Source organism: Lagopus leucura, unplaced genomic scaffold, assembly GCF_019238085.1.
Source record: "Lagopus leucura isolate 7727_CA_CO unplaced genomic scaffold, USGS_WTPT01 Super-Scaffold_100004, whole genome shotgun sequence".
NCBI lineage: Eukaryota > Metazoa > Chordata > Aves > Galliformes > Phasianidae > Lagopus > Lagopus leucura.
Window position 1 is genome coordinate 3,321,058 of NW_024962264.1, and position 20,472 is coordinate 3,341,529.

A 20,472-nucleotide genomic window follows, 5' to 3' on the forward strand; every position below is an offset into this window, starting at 1 on the left:
CACTGACAGCAGCAAGCTGTGGGGGACCTCTGCTGGATGCCTGCCGTAAAAAAGGATTGTGTTTGGACCTTTTCATGTTTTATATGTGTATGTATATATGTATATATATATATGTTTGTTAATAATTTTTCTAGTTAAAGAAAAAAAAAAGTTCAATTTTCCGCCTTACAAAGGGGAAAAAGAAAGTCGAGAAAACTTCTTGAGCAAATACAAGCTTCAGAATACAACCATACCAGTGGAGATTTGGCATGGTTGTGTCACTTTACAAGGGGTTATACAAGCTGGTTATTCTTAATCAGTCAAGGTTATGAAAAATATAATAGTGAAAGTGCCCATCCAATCCTTTAAATTAATGGCATGCTTTCGTCTACAATTGCTTGTATCATTCTGCTCATCTTTATTTAAATAGAGCAGAACAGAAGATGTTCAAAGAATCAGATGAACTCCAGCTGGTACATTCCTAGCAAAAAGACATGCTGGTGAAATTCAAAAGGAACTTTAATGAAAAGGTAATAGAAGCCCCCATTAATCCTTTGAATGACAATTAAGAAATGGGCTCTCATAAACCAAAACTGTACCACAGATTGTAAAAGGATATTATTAACACAGTACATAGCCAATCTGTAACTTTGTTGCCAAAGGTACCGCAGAAGTTTAAATCAAGTTTATACAATCAATGACAGCATATTTGGTACAAAACAACCTATCTACGTCTGCTGAGATAAAAACTTAGCACTGACAATATATCTTCAATAGGTAAACATCAAATATTTGAAGTCTGCTGTCCAGTAATTCTCTTCTAGGAAGAGTTAGGCACCGCTATCCTATATACTGTTATCCCATGTCCTAATACTAACTGTGGCCCAGCTGCCCAGCCTGCTATCTCTTTCACCTCTGTGTCAGCTTGCAAATGGCAGTGCTGCCTCTCTCTTACACAGCTACTTAAACTAACCTTCAGTATAATAATCTACTTTATTTTAGAGTTGTAGACTTCCAAATCCATAAAGGACTTTTGCCAAATTGTGAAGTTTCTTAAAACTTGCAGATGCGTTCATGAAAATTGCATCCCTAAGGGAAAGAATCTGCTCATAGCATTCACTGAAATGTTGCTTTTAAAGTATATGTTCTTTCCATGTTGTTAGGTAGCACTTCTAAAGTTCTGCTGTTGTAACAATAAATTGCATTAGCTAGTGATGACTGGGTTATTATTTGAACTGGCAGATGAACTGAATGAACAATTTTACAATGAAAGCAGCAAATGCCCATCAAGCATAAAACTGTTCTTCAGGACGTTAGACTTTTATAAAAGGAAACCAATTCTTCTGACTGAAATTGTTGCATTTAAGAGCAGAATTTCTCTGAAGAGTCTGAGAAGGAAATCACTAGCCTGACAAATAGTATTTTACACTCTGAAATTTAAACAGCAGGGGAAAGGAGCAAAACCAGTACATTACTGGGCAATTATAAAGCCTGCATAAAATTGTGTGAAACATAATGGAAGTGGAAATAATTTGACATTTTCTTTCTCTTTGCCCTATAACCTTTATGCTGATTTTCCTATCAGCAGGAACTACTGACAAGTTATCCTCATAGGACTCACAGACAAAACAAAAGCTGAAGAACTTCCTTCCTGTTCCTCCTCCCACACCAAAGGAACAAACAAACAAACATGAAACACTTGTCTTTCAAGTCAAGCAATAGCCTGGCCTTTAAAAAGGCTCTGCATCCATCTCCTGCAGTCAGGCTGCCTGCTGGGAGAGACGGCTCCACTCTGCTTCCTAAGAACTCCTCATGTCTATCATCTAGGAAACATGAGTGGACATAAACTTCCTCCTGTAAAAATCTGGCAATCACTACAACCTGTGAGCAAAACACAGAGAAGGCCTCTCTGAATGGTTTTGATGGGGTGCTGTGACTCTCTGAAGAGAACTATTACAGAAAAACCACCAAATCCACAAGCCATTCTGTATGTGTGTGCTCAACAAGCACTAACAACCTCCATGCTCAATCATCTGCCTTCTGTATTGATTAGTTATGGGACAAACACAGTTACCATAATTATTTATGCCCTATTTACCATTGAGGGAGCCCACAGCTCCTTCTAAGTAAGTTTTGTCTGCAAACTTAGAATGCACTCAGTTCCCACATCTAGATAATTTGTAAAAATACTGAAAAGAACTCGGCCCCTAAAGCGTATCTAAAAGTGCAGCGAGATGCCAGGAATACATTTTTAATTACATATTAGCTTGAATGATCAAAAGGGAGAGCTTCTTTCCATGGACAGGATCTGCTCTGTGCAACATGCCAGAAAAATATCCATCCAGATGTTCCCATGCAAAGTGCCCAGCACCTGAATGGATATAAAAATGTATTCATCACCTCTATTCCTCTCCTTATTCTGCCTCTTCCCAGCAGCGACCTTACGAAGCCATTTATTGCAGTTAGCCAGCAGAAAGAAGTCCAACAACAGCAACAAATTGCTGAGATGAACTGGAAAGCTGAAAAGGAAAGGAGATTAAACTTCTAAACGCATGCAGCCAGGCATAACACTGAAGCATAAGTAAGCAAAGGAATGTTCTTTTGAACTCACTCCAATTCTGCTCTGTTGTAATTTTTATTTGTTTATTTATTTATTAAGAGCATTAGAGACAAGAATGGCAGGGTAATTTAGCTCTTAGATTCCATGTGGTGCCATGCAATAAAGTAGCATCTCCCTGTTCTGGCACTGTTTCTCTATAAACTAATTGAGAGTACAGTACTGCACATGTCTTTTTGATATCCTTCCAATTTCCTCTGGGAAATTAAGGAAAAGTAAATTTAGAAGAAAATCAGAAGGAGACGAACTGCTACCTCTTCTTTTTGCAGCACCAAATTCACTGTCTGACTAATTTATCTGTTTTCCTTTTCTGCTTGTAAAAATGAAATTGTTTCCAGAAGGATCTAGAGGAGGAATATCTGCCTGTATAACAAAGGAAGACAGAGATAGACCAAGTGGCTGGCTTTACCTATCAGGAAAAAGATAAGTGAGAAAATCAAATTAATCGATGTGCATCTATATTTGCCCACATAGTTCATTACAACACTGAGTAACTGATGTAAACTGAGTAAGTTGTGTACTTGGACCAAAGTAGGCACAGAACTTTGTGTTGTGAAGCTTCTAGTTCTGGTTGATAACACAGAAATGAGAAATAAAATAAAAAAAAAAACAATATTTGTACAGTTGATACGTTACATGATACATGTTAGGTCTGGGAGACACTCAGACAAACAAGTTCCTTTCAAGGTAGATCACACAGTGAGTTCTTCTCTTTTTCTGGAGCTCTGAGTCTTATTCTGAATACAGCATTAACTAGCTTATGTGAATACTTACCCTAAGGATCCCATGTCTGATCTAATCTCAGGAAAACCAAAAAAAACACCACCAAAAAAACAACTGGTGCCCAACATCGTTAAGTCCTTTAAGGTTTCTGAAGGACAAAAGAAGAGCTAAATGGTTACACAGCTCAACCACTGATCTGTGGCCACTCCAAAACAGGTATGTGGTTTGCACACACAAGACAACACCACGCTGAATTTTAAGGCTGACAAACTCAAGCTTCAAGCGACATTATGCTACAGCTTCAACTTGGGCAATTTTGATGCATAATAGTTCAACTTCGATTTTTATGGAAGTCAGGGTTACATTTGTTTGCAATGCAGGGAAAATATGCTACCATTTTATTATGTAATAAAGCTGATAAAAATGTGAGTATGGAATTCTGTGGTTTTCAGCACTCTTGATGGACTAGGAACCATGTACACAACGTGTTTTCAGGTAAGTGTTTTCTGAAACTAAATTACCAAGTTCAGTTTAGTTCACACACTTCTCTTCAAACATAAAATAAGCAAGGCATCATGATGAGATTTCCTAATAGGATGAACTTAATACTCTTTATTTTCACCACACCTCTATTTCCATATATGTTACTACAACACAGCAGTTCATTACCCATAGTACAGAACTCCATAACCTAAACACCAAGAAGTTGACATATTTTAGAAGGTCTTTAGTGATAGAAGTATAGAAGAGAGCGAGATGCTTGTATGGAGAAGTATATTAATTTGGCCCAAGATTCAGTTATGTAGCATCCAGCTGTATCTCACCTGGATATACTAACTGCCATAATGCAGCAATTGTTAGCAACATTCTGCATGGCCCCAAAAGGCACCATTCATACCTGTGAATTCACTTTTACAGCTAAAAAAAACCATGCCAATTATTTTTCCTTCAAGTTTCTGGACACGTACAAACCTATTGTGCTGTTTCAGTTAATGTCACTGTGGTTTTAGTTGTTTCTTCTCCTTGGTTTTAATTATCTTTCCCACTCCTACCATCCAGGAACAAAAGACCAGGTAAAAGAAATAGGAAAATGAAACTGTAATTGTATTCCCATAGGAAACACTGTTGCTAGTAGCTGCAATTGGTTTCTTACGATTCCCAAGCCATTTTCAACTACTAGAAAATGCAAACATTATTCGGTTATTTCTGCACAGTTCTAGGTAGTGAAGCTTAATTTTAAAAGTAATGAGGCTTTTCCCTTTCCCTCAAGACAAAGCACTAGAATTATGTTTGCTATGCACGTCATATTACAAGTAATAAAGACCTGAATCCTCAAGAGTTATAACTTGGCTACCGTTTTCCCTACAGAAAGAAAAGCACTGCTAAATCATATTAAAGTTTCACATCAGTGACAGTTTATAAAAGCTCAGCATATGGCTGCTAAGCTTTAAGGAATAGAGGCTCTGTTGTAGTGTTTTGCCTTTTTGTCACTGAAAGTCAAACCGAGAACTTTCAGGTTCCTAGTGTATTCATGCAGAAGATAACTGGTGTGAAGGTTTTTGCCTAAGCTTGCAACTTCATGGGCCATTTTAGACAGAAAACACACATTCTGCAACTTCAGCATGGAGGGAAGTGGCTTCTAGAAGGAAGACTACTCACAGATAATCTGGGGAAGGAGCCATGTTTTGCCAGTTCCTACAAATTAGCTTCCAAGTATAAGCAGCAGTGAGAAAGGGGATTCAGAGTCCTGATTTGAGCAGTAAGCATCAGAGCCTTATTTAATGTCGTTTAACATGAAGATATCACAGTCACACTGAATCATTGGAAAGGACCTCAAGAGCTCAAGTCCAACCCCCCTGCTAGAACAGGTTCCCTACAATAGGTCACACAGATAGTTGTTCAGACAGGCCTTGATTATCTCCATAGAAGGAGACTCAGCAACCTCTCCGGGCAGCCTGTTCTAGTGCTCCGTCACCCTTATCATAAATAGGTTCTTCTGCATGTTAGTATGCAACTTCCTATGTTCAAATTTCAGGCCTTTATTCCTTGTCCTATCACTACACACCACCAAGAAAAGCGTCGTCTCGTTCATTTGCCTCCCACCTTCCTTTAGATATTTATAAACATTAATTAGATCTCCCCTCAGTCTTCTTTTCCTCAGCCTTCCCTCATATGGGAAATGCTCCAGACTTTTTATCATCTTTGTGGTCCTCTGCTGGACACCTTCTAGGAGATCTCTGTCATGTTAAACCAGGGAGACCAGATCTGGACACACTACTCTAAATGTGGCCTTACCAGAGCAGAGTAGAGGGGGAGGATTACCTCCCTCGACCTGTTAGCTCATGGCCAACCTCTTGTCCACCAGAATACCCAGGTTCTTCTCTGCAGAGCTCCCCTCCAGAAGGTCATTCCCAAACCTGTATTGACACACGCAACTACTCCTTCACAGATGCAATATCTTACACTCGCTCTTTTTAAACCTAATCAGGTTCCTCTTTGGCCAACTCTCCAGTCTGACTTGGTCTTGTTGAATAACAAAACAGCCTTCTACTCCATCAGCCACTCCTCCCAGCTTTGTATTATCAGCAAACTTGATGAGGGTGGTCTCTATCCCTTCATTCAGGTTGTTGATGAACCAGACCCGGCACTGATCCCTTGGGGAGCACAGCTAGTTACAGGCATCCAACCAGTTTCTGTGCCACTGATAGCAATGCTGAGCTCTGCCAGTCAGCCAGTTCTCAATCCACTTCACTGTCCACTCATCTATGTCACACTTTCTAAGTTTAATAACAAGGATTTTATGAGAGATAGTGTCAAACACCTTGCTGAAGTCAAGGAACATAACATCCACTGCCCTCCCCCATCTACTCAGCCAGAGATGACATCATAGAAGGCTACCAGGTTGGTCAAGCATGATTTCCCCTTGGTGAATCCATGTTAACTACTCCTGATAACTTCTAATTGCTTGGAGAGGGTATGCAGAACAAGTTGTTCCATCACCTTTCTGGGGATGGAGATTCCCAGATCTTCCTTCTTGCCCTTGAAGACTGAAGTGCTATAGGCTACCCTCCAGTCTTCAGGTAGCTCCCCAGTTCGCCAAGAACTTTTGAAGATGATACAGAGTGGTTCAGCAGCCTCCTCTGCCAGCTCCCTCACCCCACATGGACACATTGCACTGGGGCCCATGGATCTATGTGCACTAATACTAGCTAGATGCTCTCTGACCAGATCCTCCTTAACCAACAGGAAGTCTTCCTTTCCCCTGACACTCTCTCCTACTCCCCAGGGTCTAGGATTCCTGAGGGCTAGTCTTAGCACTGAAGACTGAAGCAAAGCAGGTATTCAGAATCTCTGCCTTCTCAGCATCCCCTGTTACGAGGGCACTCACCTCATTTAGTAGGGGACACACATTTTCCCTAATATTCCTTTCACTGTTGATTCATTCCTTTCTTCTTCCTCGGTGATCAGGCCCTTTTTCCCACATTTCGTTGGCCGCCTTCTTTTCTTTTAGTTGACCCATGAGTTCCTCGCTCATCTACACAGGCCTCCTGCCACCCTTCCCCAACTTCTCACTCGTCAGGATTCTCATCTTGAGCTCAGAATCAGTGATGTTTAAGATCTTCTATGGAAAGCAGTTATACCACCACAAAACTGCTCTAGAACAGCTCTGAAAATACAGAGACAGAATTTCCTCAGGATTTTGTTAACTTCACTTGGTGTTGTTAACCCACCTAGAGCTCACCTAAGATCTTGCCTTTCAGCAGCTTTGGTTTCATACAACAGAAGTGCATTAAACAACAGCCGTTACGATACGGCTGTTATCATGATTATGTGATCACTCTTTAACTAATTGCATTCAGTAATTATTTGGATCACAGTAATTGTTAAGTTTGTATCCCCAGAGTATCTACAATAGGTGAGGGAAGTGAATTTAATTGACAGACTCTGATATCTACACATCTATTTAACCAGGCTAAAATTTGGAAATATTTCATGAGGAGTAATCCAGTCACTACAGTCTTATCTGAAGCTTAACATGCTTCATTTCCTATTTTACATTGTGTCATTCACAAAATAACATCCTATCCTGTGGAAATCCCCATCTATATTTTCTTCTACACAGGGTTACACAAGCTGCAAGTTCTAGATGCTAAGCATACCCACTGAAATGAGTCCAACAAAATGTTTGCTGAACAAAGTGCACTTACTTAACATTATTAAGAAGGACTGATAAAACTAGTCATCCACTTTCTTGAGGGAAAACCTGCCATCAAAACAAGTATTTTTTCCACTAAGGGGCTAAGACTTTTTTTTAAGGAATAAACACATTTGGAGATGGATCTTGGTATGTTTCAGTGATTTTAGAAGCTAGTTCTTCACAATTTGCAGAGGGCAAAATAATTCAGTCTCTGGAAATTACATACTCCAAAGCCTTAAAACAGTCCAAGCTCTTTATTACCTCCTCATACAATACTAATTCCTTTAAACCGACGTTAATGAAATTGTGGAAAAAATAATGGGGAAAAGAATTTAATGGGAAAAAAATCCCACATTAAAAGACTACAGAGATAATCAGATGAATTATTAAGAATGCTTAGTATTTAGCAGGAAATCACATGTCTACAGAGGAAAACAAGGCACTCAGCTAAATCAGTCAAACAATTTAAAAAGATCTAACTTCTGACATCTGTAGGTATATAGTGATACGTCTGAACACATTCACCAGGACTATTCCAACACATTACTCTTGCAGTTTGAAACTCAAAAGTAGTGAGACTATCTAATGAGAAAGAAACATTGTAGGACAAGTTCTCATGGCAATATGGTATAAGGTAATGCTGTTTTTTTTAAGTTACGTGATTTTAAACCGGAAATAACAGAGCTGTATATGAGTAGATACGTATGTTTCAGCTACGCACAATGCTGTGGCACTCCTTTATTGCAGCAAAGAGAAAGTCTATTCTAAGTTAAAAGAAAAAAAACAAAAAAAGGTGAAAATATCAGTATGAACAATAAATCAGAAATTGTATGTAAGCATGCTAGAGGAGCTGCTGAAAGCCTCATCAGATCTTATAAGTTATACTTATTTCCATGAATCTCAGCTAAAACAGAATTGCCAGAGTTACCTCACCTAAAATATTATACACCATATTCATATAACAGCCTGGGTTGCAGCAGGTACAGGACCTAAAGTGAAGGAGATTTAAAGAAAAAAGAAGGAAAGAGATCACTCAGAACCAGCAACAGATGTGACTACATAATTATCTACTGCCAGTCAAAATAATGAGATTTCCATCATTTCACATTTCTGTGGGAGACAGAAAAATGGGAAATTAGTGTGTTAATTCAGTAACTATTTTCTTAATTGCCCCAAATTTCTCATGTTTCCATTCCTATTGCATGTACAGTGAAAATATCCAGAAAAGATCTTATAAGTTTATTGGGCAGCAAACTCAACTCACTATGGAAGACGTAAAAAAGTTAAAATATCTTCAGCTTCTTTTTATTATCTTAATTTGCGTTGCAATTATACAATGTAACAACAACACATTTTCATGGTTAGGAGGAGGAATTCTTCAGGCTAGACAGAAGCTTAAGAAGAGTCAGAAGTGGCTGGTGCTCTAAGATGCAAGCAAGCTCTCCAGATATATCTGACCACATAATTGTGTATCATTCTTGTAATTGAGCATTAACTCAAAGCAATAATTAAATACTCTCTTGCAGTGTGACTGAAATTGGTCCTGAAGGGAATCTTCAAAAATAAGTATCTAGCATATGTGATTTGATTTTCTTTGCTAAAGATACCATGCTATCCAGTGGTAACATGTTACACAACTACTCCATAGTCTCATTTCAGGTTCTTCCTCCTAAGCAAGTTCTAAACTTCAATGACTATATGTCCAACATCTTGAAACTCAAAATCTTCACAGAGCATGTGGCTGCTATGTTATCAGGAGCTTTCCAAGTATATGGAACAATTGGTCTATCTGAAACATTTCCATTTTACCATCTGTTCATTTTCCTAGTATTTTAAATATCCTATATTCTGTTCAGAATTTTAAACCATCTGCAAGCATATAGTGCACCAGGAAAGTCTTAAAATTACATGAACCCAGAAGGTTATATCTAAAGGACTAAGTGTCTTCTGCTTCTTTCATTAGTGACAGAATCCATGAGGAAGAGCTTGAGTATAATCAGGAAGGAGAGAAGGGTGAGAAAAAAAACAAACCAGAATTTAGGAAAATGAAAATTAACAAACACAGAAATAGCTAGCATGAAACATAAAAATGCCTGCTATGCTCCATTAATTAATTTTTTCTTGCATAGAATAGTTTAGAAATAGTTATAAACCATAAAGGAAATTGTAAATTACTTACATTTTTCCAGTTTACCAGCAGAGAAGGTTGACAATCTGCAAACTGTAGATTTGGGCTTGGAATTGATAGATATTTAAATTAAAAGCATTAACCTGGCATAATGAAAAGAAAATGGCACTGGATCTATGAAATCAGGATGCAGCACACCTTGGCTAAGTCTTAGACCTAAAGAACACATCCTCAGATTTCCTTCAGCTCAGTTTATGAACTATGACAATGCTGAGCTTGGTGTTAACTAATTTCTCCTCCAAAGAGTGGAATTAAGGATAATCTAGGCTATGCGTCAGTTCTAGAGACTTTCTCATTCTTACTAAATTTCTCTGTTTTTAAACCATCTCAAAAACAATAGCACACCAACTTCCTCTATACCTTCACTGCTGTGAGCAGAGCTGAACTTGCCATATGCAGAAGGAAATTGTCATTTCTAAGAGAATATCATTCAGCAGAGAGTGGCAAGAAATAACCATTAAGTGAAAGAACAGCAGTAACAGCAACTATTAAAAAAAAAAAAAAAGATAGTGATGTATTCACTATTGTGCCTACAGCTTTTACTCATCAAGTGGTAACAGCACATACAAAAATCACAACTGTAAAACACACCATCCAACAACAAAGTAACCAGTAACCCCATTACTGGAAGCGTATCTTACTAATTTTCTATGTCCATTGTATTCCTTGGTATCACTGATTACCCTGAACATAATCTAGAGACTCTACATGTGCCTTTTCACCAGAAGTCTACTACAAAGTATGCCTACCATATACTTCAGGCTAAGACAAGCAAAGCTGAAGCTATATCTGACAGTGAGCTCTTCCCTCACTGTCATGCCCATTACCTTTATTATCTTTTAAACCCAGCTATTAACCTTCACTTGATTCCCTTGAACTCAGGAAGCCTGCATTTTACTAAAACTATGCTAACCGCAGTTCTAACCTTCCTCCATTTTAAGTAATGTAGTAATAACACTGTACGTGAGATTTTGCAAGAAAACTCAGAAATCAGTTTAACTCATTTGTCAATTCATGCACAGCATCACACTAAAACAGTGTCTCCTTCTCAGAACTGTGTATTTTAATCTTTGAAGTAGCATACTGCAGAACTGCTTTATAACAGGTAACATGTTACTCTGTAGTAACCAGAATTTGATACCAAGTTGTATGGGATCTGCTGAGTCACGGCCTGAAGCTCTGATTCATCACCTGAGGCGAGCCGTAAGTCAGCCCTGGGAGCACAGGTGAAGGCAATTCACAAAACCTGTGCTGCTGGAAGGGGTGAAGCCTGGCTGCACCTCTCCTAGACCTATTTAAGAGCTGGCTACCAGCTGGGTATTGACAAATTGTCAAATTTGAATTCAAGTATTCCTTGTAAGTCTGGAACAAGGCCATCAAATCAGAAGCATCACCACCCAAGGGTGATCTCAGCACAGTCAGTGGCAAAAGACCAGCTCGTTAAGTGCAATCAACACATCGCGTGTGCCTTCCTTAACACTCCCTCCCTCCCCCTCAACCTCCCCCCTTTAGAATTTAAGGTTAGGTAGGACGAATCCGAGTACTAGGAAGCTCATCTCAGCTCCCAGCTGCACCTTCCAGCCTCCGGAACCTCGTGCTCGCTGCTCAGCCGCCCGCCCGGATCCCTCTGGCGGGAGCACCGTGTGGACGGCGGCCGCGGCGGGAAGGCGTTCGCCATGGTGCGTGGCGGGACGGCAGGGTGGCGGGGTGGGAGGCGGTACCCCCGGCTGCCGACCGCTAAGCACCGAGGGGTCTTTTCATTTCTTTTCAGCCCAAATTGCCAAAAACCAAAGGAGGGAAGCAAGAGAAGAAAGCCGTCCATCCGTACAGCAGGAAAGCTGCCCAGCTCGCGAGGGAAGCGCACAAAAAGGACAAGAAAGAAAAGTAAGTGCTGTGTAACCTCACGTACACGCTGACGTACTGCGTGTGTGGTGAAAAGAGACTGCTGCGGTAAAGGTTGGCTATCCAAAGGCCGGCGTAGCACTGCTGGGCCACGTGAAACGATCGCATGCACAAAATCTTCCGTATGTAGTTCAACTACTTCATTTTTGGATTTTAAGCAAGGTGTTCGGATTGCGAGTAAGCGTTTTGCTTATTATAGTCTGAATGGCGTCGTGCTAGTGACAGCAAACGAGGCTTAATCACCTGGCTTGACTTTACTCCAAGTTTTACTTGGGTTTACTTTTACTTACCAGCTTCTTGTGCTGAATTCATTTAAAGTAACCTCATTGGTATCTGCCCCACCCAACAGGAGCTTCTACATGAATCTAGTATTTAGCTCCTTTTCGATGATGTTTCATGGCAAGTTCACTTTTCTTTTAGTTTTCCATCCCCCCCTTCTGCAGAATGAGAAGATAGCTAGACAGAACTTGCCTTCCATTTTCACTCTGTCACAGCTCCAATGCACAGACCTACTCGTTAAACATGGATATGCTGCTGTTGTTTGTTTAGAAAGCTACTGAAGTGAACTTCAGGCATTTTCTGTCAAAGTGCAGTTTGGAAGGAGCATTGCACTGGGAGTTCCTGGTACAGTTAAAATGTTCCTCAGAGACTGTGCAACCTCTACTGCTGGGGATGAATATACAGCTTAACACAGAGCAAACTTGTACCTTTTTGCACCTGGGAAGAGGCCGTTTATAAGGACAACTGTCTCACACAGCCTCAGCAGAGCTGCTGTGAGAGTTTACAAGCAGCACACGTAGAAATTCCTGGAGTTTTTTAGCATGCAAGAGGCTTTCCCTGCTGCTTTATAATTCTCATGCAGTCTGACTACTGGTTTTAACTGTATGCTATTAGTTACTGATCATAACTGTTTTCTGTAGTGCTAAATTGACTACATCATCCCTTAAATATTTCTTCTTGCCACTTAGAGAGCTTAGTCATGAAAGATAACCAAATCATATTTGATTTTTCATTGCTAATGTCTACATCTTCATTAAAAGCAAAAATATACTGTATAATCAAAGAATATTAGAATGTTATAATCACAAAATAAACCAAGAGAGTTAGGTAAAGCAGACTACGATAACAAAAGAGAATAAACAGAAGGCTTACCCCTATCCTGGGCTCACTCGCAGAACTCCAGCAGAGGCAGTCTCCAGAAAAGAACCTTCCTGACTAGTACTCAGCTCTTAAATAGGTCTAGGAGGGGTGCAGCCAGGCTCCACCCCTTCCTGCAGCACAGGTGAATTGCCTTCACCTGTGCTCCTCTGGCTGACTCATGGCTCGCCTCAGGTAATCAGAGGTTCAGGCCTTGACTCAGCAGATCCCATACACTCCATCCCTTCACAGCCTGAACTAGTGATCAGGTTAACTAAAGGGTGAGCTTTCCCTAATACAGAGATCCAATATATTGCGATGCTTATACAATTTTTCATTGCAACACGTGTTGGTACATTTCAAGACGAGTCATGATCAGTGAATGTCCATATTCTTCTATGGGCCAGTGCTCGACGATGTAACTGGAGGCATGAGGTCCTGAGGTGCAGGTCCGTTCTATGTTCCATCAGTCCCATGCAGACCATCACCGGGTGTTGTACGTGATATGACAGCAATGCTGGAATGCTTGATGGCATTTTGTTCTTTCTGGTGATCCTGAAGGCTCACAGACTCACGGGGAATAACACAGATGTTTCAGAGATACCAGGAGGGGAAGGTCTGCTCTCCAGGGCAAGATACAGGCCGTATTTCTATCCGGGGTCAACACTTCCGCCTGTACTGGAGTATGTCCTGGCCGCCTGTACCACACCTTCTGGCCAGATATCTGCAGCTGCATAACGATATCAGGCACCAAAGGAGGTGTCCTGGTCTGCCGCAGGGACATGATGGGGGTCCCTTTAGCAATAAAGATCGGAGTGTTGACCACAATATCACTAGGCCATGTACCTATTACTCGGGGGACTACTGAGCCTCCCACCTCCAACAATCTCCCCAAGGTGCAAGTAGGCCACACCACTTGGGTCCTACCTGCACCTTCCAGGGCCATTTTATTTTATGCGTACCCAGATCTAAATTCTCAGGGGCAGGGAGCAGAATATTATTTTCATAATCAATCTGGGGTCTTACCTGATGATTAGTGCATGTAATTTGGATCCTAAGCAGGGTGGCCCATGTCGTCTACAACATTCTCAGGCACTGGGTCTGACGTCTCGAGGTCTTTCATTCAGGTCCCGCAGGGTTTCATACAGAATCACAGAATCACAGAATTGTAGGGGTTGGAAGGGACCTCCTGAGATCATCGAGTCCAACCCCCCTGCCAAAGCAGGTTCCCTACACCAGGTAGCACAGGTAGGCATCCAGGCAGGTCTTGAACATCTCCAGAGAAGGAGACTCCACCACCTCCCTGGGCAGCCTGTTCCAGTGCACATACAGTCTTTTCGTCCACCCCTACAGGGACTGGGAGTCTGTCTTCAGGGCAGCCTTAAGAATACCGTTATAACGTTTGATGAGGCCTGCCCCCGTTGGATTATATGGCAGGTGGAATCGCCATTTGATGTTATTTTCTTCTGCCCAGCGCTGTATCGTTGCACCAGTAAAACGAGTCCCTTGGTCGCTCTCAATGACTTGAGGTGTCCCGTAGGCAGACATCAGTTTAGTGAGTGCCTTGATGTTATGTGCCTGGTTTGCTCTCAGTACTGGATAGGCCTGCAGTAGCCCACTTGCAGGTCAGGGCGTATCTTACCCCCTCGGAGTGAGGAAGGGGCCCGATGTAATCCACCTGCCATTGCTGGAGAGGATTGTGTCCTCTAGTAAGGTGAACTGTTGTTTCGGGCAACGATCTCGGTTTCATCTTGGAGCAAGCGTTGCAATCCTGGCATGCCTGGACGATATCAGATAGTTGTATGGGCAGTGCCCATGCTTTAGCAGCTGCCCACGTTGTCTTTCGTGCAGCATGCCGTAGCTTCTGATGTAAACAGCGGGCGATGTTCTCAGATGGTGAATTCTCAATCCATCGAACTCGGGCCAGCGTGTTGGCTTCATCGTTTCCTGGTGACTGTAGGGGCTGATGACCAGAAACGTGGTAGACACGTACAGTCCTGTGTTTGACCGTATTCCATATATCTAACCACATGTCTTTGCCCCAGATCGGTCGTGAGTGGATAGTCCACTCCTGGGTGGCCCACTGTGCAATCCAGAGTGAGCCCCCGGTACACAGCCCAGCTATCTGTGCAGATGTTCAGGATGCCATCGCCAGGTTCCTTGGTTATAACCATCCACACGGCTCGCAGTTCTGCCCGTTGGCTGCTCTGACCATCCCCCTCATCGAACCAGATTGTCTCGGTGGAAGGATGGTATGCTATTGCTCTCCACTTGCTCGGGTTGCCCTTGCTGGACCCATCTGTGTACCAGGCATCTTCAGGGATAGGATATTTTCCCTCCTGAACGGGACTCTTCTCTGGTGGAGCGACCAGTATTTCTTTTGGTGCATCACTGTGATACGTCACTGGGCCTAGGATCTTCTGCAGTTCTTCTTTCAAGGGTGATGAAGACAGACTGCTCCTTTGGCTGAGATAGGCGACCCACCGTGCCACTGTTTGTGCTTGGGCCACCCCTGTCTTAGGAAGGTGGGTCAGATCTTTCACTCACCCCTGAATTGGCAGAGTGGTCTTGACTATAACATCAGCCATTTGAGTTATTGGTTCTACTGCCTGTAATGCTGAATAGGCAGCCAATAACTGTTTTTCAATCATACTGTATCTTTCTTCTGCTCCGTGCCAAACCTGAGACCAGAAACCAGTGGGGTTCCAAACAGAACTCTGGCGTTGCCACAGGCCCCAACCAAAGCTGTCTTGAGTAACATGAACGTCCAACTCGGCTGGGAGGGTAGGATCGAATATACCCAATGCCTGAGCTTGTTTAACTGCAAGTTTCACTTGTTGGAAAGCATCCTGTTCAGTTTTCCCCCAGTCCCATAGCTGCCCCTTTTTTTGAGTCTGTATAGTGGCCTTAACAGCTGTGCTAGGTGGACATACAAAGGAATGCCAGTAACCTAATATACCTAGAAACTCTTGCAGCTACTTCGATGTTGTAGGGACTGGGAATGCCTGAACCTTATCTATGACAGCACTGGGTAGCACTTCGCTCTTTCCTGACCACACCACCCCCAGGAATTTTACAGACAGGCCCAAACCTTGCACCTTTTGGGGATTTATAGCCCATCCCCTCTGTTGTAAATAGGTGGTTAATGAATCTGCCGCCTGTCCTGCTGCCTCCAGTGAGTTGGATGTCATCAGGAAATCATCAATATAATGATATAGGTTAACATCATCAGGTTTTCTCCAACCAGCCAGGTCACGCGCCACTAGATTGTGACAGTACGTTGGTGAATGCACGTACCCCTGTGGCAGGACCTGAAAGGTCCACTGCCTGCCTCCCCACGTAAACGCAAACTGATCTTGCGATGCCTCAGCAATTGGGATACTGAAGAATGCATTTGCTAGATCTAGGACACAATGATAGGTTTTTATCTCCCTACTCAATGTGTTCATTAGGGAGGCAATATTGGGTACGGCCGCATGAATAGGCGGTGTGACCTTATTTAATTCTCTGCAATCTACTGTCATCCTCCATGTGCCATCCGACTTTCGCACTGGCCATATGGGGGAATTATATGGGCTGTGTGCAGGTCTTACAATGCCCACTTTTTCTAATTCCTGCACCATCCTTGATATTTCATCTTGCCCACCCGGGAGTCTGTACTGTCTCACGTTAGTAATCTGGCACAGTTTCAGCAGGCAAACAGGCCCATGTTTCGCATGGCCTCTTATTATTGCCTACACCGCCCGGATACTGATACAACTTTGTTGAAGTCTGAACTCTCCCACAGTTGCCTGGAAAGCCAGACCCCATAGAATATCTGTGCCCAGGATATATTCTTGGACTGGGGCAATAGACACCTTGTACTCCCGGGGTGGGAGACGCCCAAACCCCAGTTTTAACCATGTTTGGGTGACAGGAATCGTCTGTCCCATCACTCTGTCCCCATTAAATTTTGTCAGATCTCCGTAGATAATTGATGTTTCCGCTCCCATGTCCACTAACGCCATAACTTTCTGAATATTTTTTCAGGACCAATAAATCGTTAATTCTACATTCACACGGACCAAATGACGTAAAACACCCCAAATGATGTCACATGCATCTAAGATGACGTCATACACGCCCAGTTCACAGATATAATTCTGGAGGTCCTCCATGGAGGACCACATCCCTGTATGTAGAGGTATATCCGATTTATTCAGCCATACCATACCACAGGCCGCCATTAACCATTCTATTATAGAACTGTTTTCATCAAGGTATTGATTACCCACATATAACCTCTGTCTGAGAGCAGGATGGACAGTCATGGTGGCCAGCTTGGCTATTTCTGGGTTATTCACCAAGACACTTTCTGCTTCAGAATCCCACAGTCTTAATAACCAAGCCAGCACACTTTCTCTAGGTTTCTGCTGAAATCACTGTACTCAATCCATTAATTCTTTTGCCATGTATGGCCGGGCCGTTACATGTCAATGAGTCTGGGCAGGGGGCCACTGATCAAGCGGCACCCCTGCTGGTGGGTCCTGCACCATTTTTGTTTTCTGAGTTATGACAGGACGGACTTCTAATCGGTCAGAATTGGATATTCAAGATCTAATTTGGATTTTTTATTTTCCTGATCAACAAAGTCTGTTGATTCAGGAGTCCGGTCACTGTTGATTGAAATGCTATGAACTTGGCCTATGGGAAGATGTAGAATTGGCCTCTTCCCTGTTAATACACCAAGTTCTTGCTCTAGTTTTTCAATACGGTCTTTCAAAAGTTGATTTTCATTCTCTGAAGTATTATTTCTGCATTATTCAAGCCACTTAATAGTGGCCATGCCACAGTGGAGGCAGCCAGTTGTCTTTCTTTAGTAATCAGCACATCCTTGCTAAGTCCCTGAAAGTAATCTGCCATGCGATATGGGGAGATATTGCCCGTAATGCATAAGGGACCCCATTTTTCAATGGTAACCACTAGCTCATAGTAGGGGGATCCCACAAATCCTGGGATCTGCCCTGGAATCATTTTCTCTAGAGGAGTATCATTTTCCCCCTTAACCCATTTATAGAAATTCCAAAGAAAAGACATGATGTAAATTTTAGTATGTTTGGCCTGCCTGACTCACCAAGTGTATAATCAAAGAATATTAGGATGTTATAATCACAAAATAAACAAGAGAGTTAAGCAAAGCAGACTATGATAACAAAAGAGAATAAACAGAAAGCTTACCCCTATCCTGGGCTCACTTACAAAACTCCAGCAGAGACAATTTCCAGAAAAGATCCTTCCCCCCTGTAGCCAGCTCTTCAATAGGTCTAGGAATTGCCTTCACCTGTACTCCTCTGGCTAACTCATTGCTCGCCTCAGGTGATCCATCAGAGATTCAGGCCCTGACTGAGTAGTTCCCATACACATACACAAAAACAGTGTGTTAAGGTTATATTGATTATTCATTGTGACATGACACACTTAAATCAGAAAAAGATTCGATCATGTGGGCAGAATTATATTAGTGTAGATACCCATACTGACAAATTCTTAAGTGCTTCTTTTGTTTCCTTTTGTAACAGAAAGAAGCTAATTATAGTAAGCAACCCACCTGGAATAGCAGTTTCCCATTTGGTTTACCATTTAGTTTTCTTCATGGAAAAGTTGCCTTTGTAAATGTGATTGCTTTTTAAGAAGGAACTTTACACAAAGGAAGTAAAATTATTTATAAAAGTAACAGCACAGTTAGCCTTTCTGTTTCTTTAAAGTGTAGCAGAAGGAGCTGGTCATGGCAGCAGTATTCTTCCAAGTGAAACAAACAGACCTCTTCTAATGTGTGTAATGGATTAACCTGAGGAAAAGCACCTTTTTATGGAAAGCCATTAAGTACTGGCTGCTCAGCAGGCTAATTAAGGGTGTGCTTCAAACAACCTAGTGAAAAAACAGCTGCTTCCTCTTTAATTCTGTGAGGGATCAGTGAAACCTACTGTCTTCACAGAATGTCTCAGTTTAAGATTAGACAATGTAGAGCACTGTCTTCTGCTTTAAGCTCTCTTTGTTTTGAATGTTAAAAGCTTTTTTTTAATAAGCAGACATGCTCAACAGTTTGAGGATACAGATTCTGTCTTAGGCTCTGTTTCTTGATTTCTGCCTCTTCTTTTCCAAGCTTTCTTAGTATTTCAGGCACAGGTTCTTTAGTCTGATGGTAATTGATACAATCCTTTGTTCCTCACACAGAAACTATCCTGCTAAAAGTAATGTGTCAACCTGGACCATCCAAAGCTTATTGTGATAGCAAAGTGTTCTATAAATTGTGTCCAAACCAATTAATTACCCATTGTTATCTGCGCATCAAATTTCAGTATTACAGTGTGACACTGGAGAAGAAGGAAGGCAAAATTCTTTAAGTTACAGAAGTCTTTCATAGCATGTCATCCAAATAGTCTTCAATGCAATCATTCTCAATGAAATATGACAGAATTACACCTTTTTCTTCCCTGTGTTGCTCTTCACACAGTACCTACTAAACCTCAAGAAAACCTTTAATCATCCTTTTCCATAATGTCTAAATGTATGATTTACATTTTTATTTCAGTTGGAGTCAAGAGCTTGCTGCAAGGTTGAACCCCTGCCCTTATCCTCTCTTTCCCTTGAGTAAAAGATGTTACTCACTGTGTGGAAGGAGATGAGGAACTATCTTTGCCTTGCCTTATTTGATTAGCTTCCTTGCAAACACTGGTGTTTTCTAGCAGGCACTGAGGTAATGCTCTTAGGAAAAGTACAGCGAGGCAGTATCTGATCATATCTTCTAGGATTTCTCAGACTGAGATAAGTTGTTTACTCCTTAATAAAGAAGGCTTTTCTTGCCAGAAAATAAGCTTGATTACGTACATAATTGCCTAGATAAGTGATCCATTGACCACTGCAGGTACAAATGGTTGTAAACCACAAATAGATGGTGTTATGATTTTAAAGAGAGAGCTTTTCTTGATGGCATTGTAGTTTTCTCCATGGCAACTCGTTGCAGATGTGCTTGGCTTACTTTGTTGCTATGCCAGATTCACAGCTGGGACTGCTGGTGTGCAGCTCCGCTGCGTGGGAATACAAATCCTTTCCGTGCACACTGTGACCTGTCAAAACTCCATGCTGTGTGCTGTAAGCCCTCCATGGGCTATCAACCATAATTATCTTGAAGAAATCTTCTACAGCAGAGTTTGAAAGCTGGCTTCTAATCTTAATCTTTTCCCTTTGTTTTTACCAGTCTCATCCAGGTCTGTCCTTTCACCCTGATGTCATTTCTGCTTAAACATTATATTTCTTTAGCCAACCAGCTTTTTGCAGGTATGATAACACTTATCCTGCTTGTCTGTCTTCTGTAGCTTTCTACACTAAAAATTCTTATCCAAGATGCTGTGGCATCTGTAACAACAGAAAAAAAGCAGCTTTCCTTTAATGTGTTAGTGAAAATCTCAGCAACTTGGACACACATTGGTTTTTATGTGGCTTTCAGTATCACTTCAGAGAATGAAATGAAAACTACTTGAAAAGTCTATTTATTTTAATAATGTAGGTTAATGGCCATGTGACCCATGTATGTTTGTTTCTAGAAAGTAGGACTTTCTCTTTTGATCTGAATATTTTTTTAACAGGTGAGATGCTTTTTTGTCCTGTAAGCTACTTCAGTTAACTGTGAAATGCTCATTAGATTCTACAGAGTACAAAAGCAAACAGCTTTGAAGTGTCTTGAACTTT

General features: G+C 41.6%; 1 protein-coding gene and 1 long non-coding RNA gene across 2 annotated transcripts in view; one reads left to right on the forward strand and one right to left on the reverse strand.

Annotated features, from left to right (window-relative positions):
• Positions 1-12,782, reverse strand: LOC122179521. Its single transcript, XR_006178716.1, has 3 exons — positions 12,760-12,782; positions 2,380-2,498; positions 1-40 (listed from the first exon to the last, which is right to left on the reverse strand). It is a non-coding gene; the product is annotated as an uncharacterized LOC122179521 (long non-coding RNA).
• The window catches only part of TMA16 (translation machinery associated 16 homolog), a 19,277-nt gene continuing 10,133 nt past the window's right edge, over positions 11,329-20,472 (forward strand). Inside the window, exons 1-2 of the mRNA XM_042870387.1 lie at positions 11,329-11,384; positions 11,477-11,589. Of these exons, the coding sequence (XP_042726321.1) occupies positions 11,382-11,384; positions 11,477-11,589 (116 nt within the window). The 5' untranslated portion in view covers positions 11,329-11,381. The remainder of the gene's footprint in view (positions 11,385-11,476; positions 11,590-20,472) is intronic.